Source organism: Dama dama, chromosome 29 (assembly GCF_033118175.1).
Source record: "Dama dama isolate Ldn47 chromosome 29, ASM3311817v1, whole genome shotgun sequence".
In the NCBI taxonomy this organism is placed as follows: domain Eukaryota; kingdom Metazoa; phylum Chordata; class Mammalia; order Artiodactyla; family Cervidae; genus Dama; species Dama dama.
In genome coordinates this window covers 66,492,460-66,501,231 of record NC_083709.1, presented here as the reverse complement: position 1 = coordinate 66,501,231, position 8,772 = coordinate 66,492,460, and the positions used below count along the sequence as shown (strand labels likewise).

The 8,772-nt window shown below is 51.4% G+C and overlaps 2 protein-coding genes across 4 annotated transcripts; both read left to right on the top strand.

Annotated features, from left to right (window-relative positions):
- Nucleotides 1-2,989: 2,989 nt before the first annotated feature.
- On the top strand, nucleotides 2,990-5,451 carry HINT2 (histidine triad nucleotide binding protein 2). 2 transcript variants are annotated; one of them, XM_061132399.1, is made up of 5 exons: nucleotides 2,999-3,478; nucleotides 4,626-4,766; nucleotides 4,863-4,967; nucleotides 5,072-5,144; nucleotides 5,266-5,451. In XM_061132399.1, exons 1-5 carry the CDS (start codon nucleotides 3,302-3,304, stop codon nucleotides 5,355-5,357), a joined length of 588 nt encoding a protein of 195 aa, XP_060988382.1. In that variant the 5' UTR covers nucleotides 2,999-3,301; the 3' UTR covers nucleotides 5,358-5,451. The 2 variants fall into 2 exon arrangements, with proteins under 2 accessions (XP_060988383.1, XP_060988382.1); XM_061132400.1 differs by lacking the exon at nucleotides 4,863-4,967 and having other exon boundaries at nucleotides 2,990-3,478.
- Nucleotides 5,452-5,549: 98 nt separating this feature from the next.
- Nucleotides 5,550-8,721, top strand: SPAG8 (sperm associated antigen 8). 2 transcript variants are annotated; one of them, XM_061132391.1, is made up of 7 exons: nucleotides 5,550-6,534; nucleotides 6,642-7,443; nucleotides 7,545-7,719; nucleotides 7,912-7,957; nucleotides 8,042-8,156; nucleotides 8,279-8,341; nucleotides 8,450-8,721. In XM_061132391.1, the coding sequence occupies exons 1-7, from the start codon at nucleotides 6,497-6,499 to the stop codon at nucleotides 8,624-8,626; spliced, it is 1,416 nt and encodes a 471-aa protein (XP_060988374.1). In that variant the 5' UTR covers nucleotides 5,550-6,496; the 3' UTR covers nucleotides 8,627-8,721. The 2 variants fall into 2 exon arrangements, with proteins under 2 accessions (XP_060988374.1, XP_060988373.1); XM_061132390.1 differs by having other exon boundaries at nucleotides 8,279-8,721.
- The last annotated feature ends 51 nt before the right edge of the window (nucleotides 8,722-8,772 follow it).

Genomic DNA, 8,772 nt, shown 5'->3' with positions numbered 1-8,772 from the left:
CCTGACGCAGGCCTCTGTGAGCCTGGCCCAGATCAGCAATAAAGAGAAAACCACTGGAATCTGACTGACTCTGTATGAGGCAGATAGAGCCCAGCCTGGGGCAGACACCCTAGGACCTTGGAGTTAGCACCTCCAGGGGGGCTAGAGAGAGCTCCAGGCAGGAGACAGGGTAGATCTAACCATCTGCCTCCACCACACCTACATTCAAAAGGCTATTATTTCTGGCATCAGGAAGAGAGAATGGCTTCAAGGAAGCCAAGGAGGGAGGGATTTCAAGAAGGAGCAGTGATGTCAGATATAGCTGGGGGCTCCAGGAAGATAAATACTGAAAATGTCCATCGGATCTGCAATTAGAAAGTCTGGTGACTTCAGAAAGTGCAGTTTCGGTGGTGCAGTGGAGAGAGGAACCAAACAACGGTAAGTGTGAAGGAATTTCTGTAAGAAGCTTAGATGAAAAGAGCAGGGAAGAAGTCAGACAATATCTACAGGGGGATGTGGAATCAAGGAAGCAATTTTTAGTTAGGAAAAAAGCATTTTTTGTAGTTAGGAGAGAACAGTAGAGAAAAAGACCTTGAAGGATACAGTAGGAAAAGAGAGATGCCTAGGGAAACCAGATCCCAAAGACAGAAGGAGAGGATGAGGTAAAGGCAGAGGTGAAGGGATTCAGTCTGGACAGGAGAAACACCACTTCCTGGGACCAGGAAGAAGGAAGAAAGGATGGGGCCCTCACTGAGTTGCAGGGAGTAGAATTCTGTGGAAGTTCCCCTGTGAACGTAGGAGACAAGGTCAGTTTCTGGTGGGGGAGGAAAGGGAAAGGAGGGGGGGGGGGCAGTAGAAGACAGGAAGAGGGATAAAGGCTTGGGAAGGTTAATGAAGGGAACTGGAGAAAAATCTGATGGGTGGGTAACTGAGGATTCAGGTATAGTTGGAAACTGGAACCAAGTCAGAGAAGCAGAGAAGCAAAATATTTAGATTAATGGTGGTGATGGGAAGAGCGTCAGGGAGGCAGAAAAAAAGCCAAAAGTAGGCTTGAGGATGTGGAGGGAGGTGACTACACAAATAAGAAAAAAAAGTAAAGCCAGGATGCAATCAACAGATTTTTTAAAAAAGGAACAGAAGTCTCTAATGAGGCCCAGTAGCAGATGCAGTGGTAGGGATCAAAGTACAGGAGACAGTGGCCAGAACCCACAGAGTGCTGCAGCTTTCAGAGAGCAGCTACAAGTGATCACAAGAGCCTGAAGCAGAGAATCCAGGGGCCAGGGGCCAGAATGGGTGAGTGTGTGGGAGAGACTAGGAAGCCCATACATGATTCTAAAGGAGAATAGCAGATTCTGACAGTAATGGGCTCTATGATCTTAGGCAAGTCACTTTCCCTCTCAGAGCCTCTGTTTCTGGGTCTATAAAATAGGATAACCTACGTGCTACCTGTGTCTTTAAGAACCCAAAGAAATAACCAGTTTCAAAGTGTTTTGTACTCACGTTACCAGTCCTGGCTGGTTTCCTCTTCCTACATCCCAGCACCTCTTATCTCCTGCCAGTCTCCACGGGCACACAGACTACTGCAGCCTCCAGGGCACAGAAAAGGCCAATGTACATTTCCACATGTAGTGAGATCATCTATTCTTCCAAGGAAAGGAATGCAACTTTGACTGCTAGAACTCCTGGGGGCAATCGCAGGGTCAAACGACTGCCTTTGGAAGGAGAAAAGACTCTCTAATATGGCTATTCAAAAGAAATCATTACTATCTCCAGAAGTAGAATTTCTTATTACTAGTTATTATGGAATTAGCACCATGATGACCATTAACTAAAACCAATTCAACTAGCAGTCAACAATAAAAGAATGGTTACTGCAATAAACTCATTTAAAGAAGTATTAATATTATGCAGCCATTACAAAGTTTATATAGACTATGTAATACTATGGGAAATTGTGAAAAGGATGTAGAATAAGAATGTAATATGTAATACATATGTATTATATATTATGGAAAAGGAAATGAAAGAAAACACCAAATGTTATCCATTCCACAAATAATTCAGGCCATCTGCTTTAAAACAAAAAAGACACAGTGGTGACTTTTGCCCTGTATTAAACATCAGACTAAAACTTACTTGGTTTGAGTATATTAGAGTATATTAGCATTTTGTGATCCCATGTTTCTGATGTCAAAAAATATATATTCCAGCAGAACAAATTATACTTCTAGCCCTAAGGCAATTCCCCTCATCTTTCGAACATGCCAGACTCACTGAAAATGCCAGGCACGGAGCGAACCGTATCACATGCTTATTCTGAACAGGAAAGGACATTGGACATATATTCCTTTGCTTATTAGTCGTGCAACAAAGACAGGACATTCCTGCCCCACCCGTTAAAAAAAAAAAAAAAAGCAAAATGCAAAACCGCTCTGAAAACAAACTGCAGAACCTTTAGTCTTGGAGTGAACAAGCACATAAACTAAGGAGGAATTGCCCTCAGACGAGTAAGTTAACATTTTTGAAGGAGGTGGGAGGGGGGTTCAGGATGGGGAACACATGTAAATCCATGGCTGATTCATGTCAGTGTATGGCAAAAACCACTACAATCCTGTAAAAATAATTAGCCTACAACTAATAAAAATAAAGGAAAAAAAATTTTTTTTAATCTTTGAAATGGTCAAGGGGCTGAAACTGTGGAGGAAATGCTGGGTAATCATCCCACCAGTTAAAAAAAGACCACGTCCCTATTCACCTTCAGCCCCATTCGCCAGGCGTCCCCCACCCGCTTCTTTCCCCGCTACTCCTGCGGTCTGGAACTTCCGGACTAGTGTTCTGGAGCCAATAAACACCGAGTGGCCACCTCTCCAAACCCCGCCCTCCTACTGGCCAATGAGCTTCCGAGCGGCAGGTGACGGAGCACCGCCCCCTTCCTCTCAGCCCACCAATAGGGGCCCGCGACCCGAATGGGCAGTGTCAATACGGTAAAAGCCCCACTACCCCGGAGCCGCAACCTAAGATGGGCCGACTTTGTGTTGAGAGCCAATTGGAGGCAAATCCCACCTCCAGGTGTCTCAATCCTTCCAATAGAGTGAGAAACTATCTCACAGCGAAAACTAGTGAGGGGACCCAATGATAAATGAACTTTCACTCTGACTAGAGGACGACGCCAATGGAGTAAAAAATTCACCCTCGAGTTGGCACAAGAAGCCAATGGGATGAAAAGATTCCGCGTCGACCGTGGCGGCGGAGCCAGCGGAGTGCGCCCAGGAACGCTACCCAATGGGATGACGGAGTTCCCTTCCGGCCTCGGCCGCAGCCAATGGCAGCCGCTCGCCGGCTCCCGGCCGCCCCACCTCAGCAGGCTGCAGAGCCCGAGTGCTGGCCCAGGTGGGAGGTTCCCGCGGCCGAGGGAAAGATGGCAGCGGCCGTGGTGCTGGCCGCCGGGCTCTGCGTGGCGCGTCGGGCGGTGGCGGTGGCAGGGCCTCGGGGGGTGCAGGTGAGAGGTGGCTGTGGGGCGAGGACGGGGTCCCGCGAGCTCTGACTCCCTCCAGGGCCGGGGACTGCATTCCTCCTCGGCTCCCCCCGGCTTGCGCAGCCCTAAGGCCTCGCGGGACCGCAGCCTGAGTGCCCGGCGGGGTACGTTGCCCCTCCCGAAGCGCAGGCTCCAGGGCTCTGGAGTGATGGTCGGACTGATGGTCGCGGTGGCCTCCCTTAAAACCTCGCCGCGGGAGAGACGAGCCGGCGATGACCGATGCCGTACACAGGCCCTGACCCCGAGGCCGACACTAGGTCACTGCACGATGTGCTGCCCTCTCCCAGCCAACCGAAGGCCTACCAGCCCGCAGCTCCTCCGTGCGCCCTGCAGAATTAGAGGGAGCCATTCTTCTCCCCATTTACTAGAACGCTTCAAGGAGTCAGATGCACCTCGTCCCTTTCTCCCAGTGTGACACCGCTGACTTCAGCCTTCTTTCAGCCCCCGGGAACCTGGGACTTACCCTCAGTTCCCTGGGGCTGGGCTTGTGTGCGCTCAACTCCTCCCTCCACTGACTCAGGAAGACTGGAGGCAAAATTCACAGTAAGAGGTCAGGTGTGACACCCAGACGCCCTTGTGTCAAACAGGGCAGTTGTATTAAACCTAAATAAAACAGGTAACACAGCATAAAGATCAGACAAAAAGTAATGGAAGTGGAAACTTATTACAAAGAGATCCAAAGTAGTCTTAAGAGATGAGGGAGTCGAACAGGACTGAGTGACTAGACACACAATTAAACACACACTACTAAACAAAAAAAAAGCAGTAAAATAGGAACCAGGACGTAAGCCTCCGGGGTTCTCACTCTGCACCCTTTCCCCTGAACTGGGATAGATTTCCTTAGTGCTTCAGGAGTAGCACTCGGTCACACTGCTGAGTCCTGCCCTGTCATACTGCCTGTTATCTAACCAGGCCCAGCACTATCTGGACCCACTCCCTGCTGCTGATACTCTGAAAGTGAGGAACTCTCCCCTTGAGTGGGAACCACTAATAGGTTCTTAGAAGGGTGAAGTTAATGGCTGTCAGAGTCCAGCCTCTGCCAGCCCCACCTGAGGACATGAGAGACAGTATTGCCAACTTCTTCCTTTGGGTGTGTCTGACCCGCCCGCAGGTCAGAGGAGCTGCAGGTGTGACTGATGGGAATGAAGTTGCCAAGGCCCAGCAGGCAGCTCCTGGGGGTGCGGCCCCAACCATCTTCTCCCGGATCCTGGATCGGAGCCTCCCAGCTGACATCCTGTATGAGGACCAGCAGGTGCGGTGCCCTTAGGACCCACTCCCTAGGAATTTCATAAATACCATCCAGCCTGTGGAAGTAACATGGTGGCCTCTGGCCTGTCACTGCTCCCAGTGTCTCGTATTCCGGGATGTGGCCCCTCAGGCTCCTGTGCACTTTCTGGTCATTCCTAAGAAGCCCATTCCTCGGATTAGCCAGGCTGAAGAGGAAGACCAACAGGTGGGAAGGACAGGGCCAGGGTTTGGCTGGGGGAGCCCTGTATTCCTCTAGAAATTTTGCTCCCTGTAAATGAAGCAACCTGTCTCCCTCCCCTTCCCCTGTAGCTTCTCGGACACCTTCTCCTTGTGGCCAAGAAAACAGCAAAGGCTGAGGGGCTGGGTGATGGATACCGACTTGGTGAGTGATGTTTAGCCCCTGAGCCCCTCCCTCGACGGTGAATTCTCATACCTGCCCCTCTCTGTGACCATTCTTTGACCTTCCCATAATCCTCACCCCCTAACCCAAAACTCCATTTCAGTGATCAACGATGGCAAGCTGGGTGCACAGTCTGTGTACCACCTACACATTCACGTACTTGGGGGCCGACAGCTCCAGTGGCCTCCAGGTTGAACCTACCAAATGACCAGGGACTCCAGACCTGGATGTTTGAATGGGATGGGGGAAAATAGCACCCTGTGATGCTAATAAACTTGCTCTCTGTCAATTCTGGATCCTTGTCTTAAATATAAGAAGATTTATACTACAAATAGGAAAAAAAACTGATTCAAGGCTATGATCCCCCTTGACTATGGTCTGAACACTTAAGGAAGCCCATTCTGTAAAGGAGCATTTGCCTATATATCTGTGAGCTCAAGATTCGTGGTCTACCTGGGTCAGGCTTCTAGAAAAGTAGTGGTAGGAATACGCCTAAATGAATAGAAAGAGATTGAATCCCAAGACTTGCTCAATTCATATGCCAAGCCACATTCTAAGGGGGGTCTGTAAGGAGGATTATCAATGTGAGAACCTTTTACTGGAAGAGAAATAATCACACCAAAAAAAAAAAAAAAAAGTGACAACCCTTTGGCTAATCCCCATGTCTCACCATTTTGTTTTTGAGCTACTGTCTGATGTCTCTTCATCCTTAAAAGCTTTGAAAAAATGCCCCTGCATAAACACACAAAGTAGGCTTTTGACTGATACCATAGCCCTGTGCCTGTTCTAAAATACAGAGAACCACCTTGCTGCTGCTGCTGCTGCTGCTAAGTCGCTTCAGTCGTGTCCGACTCTGTGCGACCCCATAGACGGCAGCCTATCAGGCTCCCCCGTCCCTGGGATTCTCCAGGCAAGAACACTGGAGTGGTTTGCCATTTCCTTCTCCACTGCATGAAAGTGAAAGTGAAGTCGCTCAGTCGTGTCCGACTCTTAGCGACCCCATGGACTGCAGCCTACCAGGCTGCTCTGTCCATAGGATTTTCCGGGCAAGAGTACTGGAGTGGGTTGCCATTGCCTTCTCCGAAAGAAACACCTTAGAAAACCTTAAAAAGGTCTGCTTAGGTACGGAAGCCAGCGGAACTTTAAGAGCCGGGCTGACGCGGAAGGGAATCCGGACGGAAGGCAGCCCTTCCAAACCACAGCGGGTTTAAGACTTCCGCCCCGCAGAGAACTTGCCAGCACTCTCACCCTCCACGTCCGCCCAGCTCTAGTTCTGCGCAGTCTCCTGGCATGATTTGCCGTCTCTATGGCAACCCGGTAGCTGGCGTCGGAAGATGGAGACCTCTGAGTCTACTGACAGATCGCAGTCGCGGTGAGAGCCACAGCTCTGGCTGCGGGTGGAAGGGGACAAGGAAAGTTAACAGACTTTGCTGCGCTTCTGACAGCTTTGCCGCTTTCACTTTTTTTTTTTTTTTCCAGATCTTTGGACTTACAGCCCAGCTCGGACGGACTAGGGTCCAGTTCCGATCGCTTTTCTTCTTGGGATGGCCGTCAGAGATCGGCCCTGGTAGCTGCATCCGCCGCGGCTTCAGCAGCTGCTACAGCCGCCTCCACTGCCAGAGCAGCTGCATTATCGACCAAGAGCCCAGCCCCCTACTCGAATGGGAACCTGCTCGCGGAGCCCTCCTCTGACAGTCAGACGGAGCGCTACACTGCACCCAGATTTACCTACAAGACAAGCCATGGGAGACTCGGTTTTCAGCCTGTCGGTGTTTCCCGTATTGCTCGGAATCCCTATACTACAAATGACCTTAGCTCTAGCCGTGGCCCTATTCCTGGCTCCAGTTCTGGCCCTGTTCCTGGCTCCAGCTCTAGCCCTGGTCCTGACTCCAGCTCTGACCCTGGACCTAGCTCCAGTTCTGGTCCTGGTGATACCCCTGGTGGCGGCTCTGGTCAGGGTCCTGGAGGTGGCTCTGGTCAAGGCACTGATCTTGGTCCTGCTGTTGATTCCAGGCATAGCCCAGGCCTTGGCCATGGCCCTGGGTTCAACTTCTCTGCTCCTGTAGGCTTCAGAAACCCCAGGGGAGATCTTATCCCTAATTATACCGGCTGCAAACACCACTGTCACTGGGAGCCGCAGAAACAATCCTGGAAATTTTTGAAAGTCTCAGAACCTGGTGCCCGAGGGCTGTGGAAGCCCCCCGAAGTTGAAGGGAAGAGTACGGTTCTCAGTGAAACACTGCCACGGGGCCAGTGCCTTCTCTACAACTGGGAGGAGGAGGTATTAAGGTTTGACCTGCTCCCTTTTCTTGAAGGCTGCCCCCAGTTGATGGGGGTGGGTATAAGGAAGGATATCATTGTCACTCAACTTGGGGCCTACAGAGAGCCACCAACTACCTGGATCAAGTCCCAGCCATGCAGGATGGCTCTGAGAGTTTCTTTTTCCGACACGGACACCGGGGACTGCTGACCCTGCAGCCACAGTCACCTATGTGCTCCTGCACCACCCAGAAAGACTCATACCAGCCCCCAACAAGCCACTCTCAGCCAATTCGAGGTATGAAACATGAGAGAATGGGCAAGAATGAGTCCAGTAGAGAAAAAAAGGGAGGAATATCAGGTGGGCCTATGGTTGTCCGAGGGGTATAAGGACAAAACCCAATTTTTCCTCATTTCCCCAACTTTGTTTCTTCTGAGCCTGTTTCTTAAGCAGCCTCCTCTATTCTGTCCATTCCCTGACCTCCCCCAGGGAAGCGTGAAGCCATACTGGAGATGCTCTTGCGCCAACAAATCTGGTGAGAGGCTGGGTGAAGGGAAATGGGGAGGGGGAGGACAAAAGTCAGGGGAGAATGCCCTTGACACTCCCCAGGCCTGTGTAGTAAAGAGGTGCAGGCAGAGCAGGAACCCACAAGGAAGGAGCCTGAGGTCGAGTCTGTGACACACCACGACTACAAGAAGGAGCTGGTGCGGGCAGGGCCTCCTGCCCCGACAAAGGTGAGAGCGCACGCACCCCACCCCCGCACAGCCGGGCCCTGACAGGCTGTGGGAAAGCAGCCAGCCTCGACGATGAAGAGTTAACTCTTCAGGCCCGGAGTTATGTGGTATTTCCCTCACAGCTCCACGACTACCGGACAGAGCAGCCTGAAACCTTCTGGCTGGAGAGGGCACCACAGCTTCCGGTGTGTGAGGGTGACCGGGTGCTGGGTGCGGGCGAGAGGAGGGGAGGAGGCTGTTCTGTCCCGGCGTGGTGCAGAGCGGGCCCCGTCCTCATTCTGGCACCCCTCCAGGGTGTCAGTAACATCAGGACCCTAGACACACCGTTCCGGAAGAACTGCAGTTTCTCGACGCCCGTGCCTCTGTCGCTGGGGCAGCCGTTGCCCTTTGAACCTGAGAGTTATTCCCACCAGGGAGAAATATCTTCCCTTGCCTGTCAGGGAGGGGGGCAGGGTGGTGGAGGGGGTTGAACTACTTCTGTCTAAGGGCTGAGGAGGCAGGTAGCTGTGGAATATGGAATCTCCTTCTCTCTGTGCTGGAGAGGTGGGGAGGAAGTGAATTTGGTCTGTACTTGGTGACAGGGTTTTACATAAAAAGTGTTCTCTCTCATCCTGAG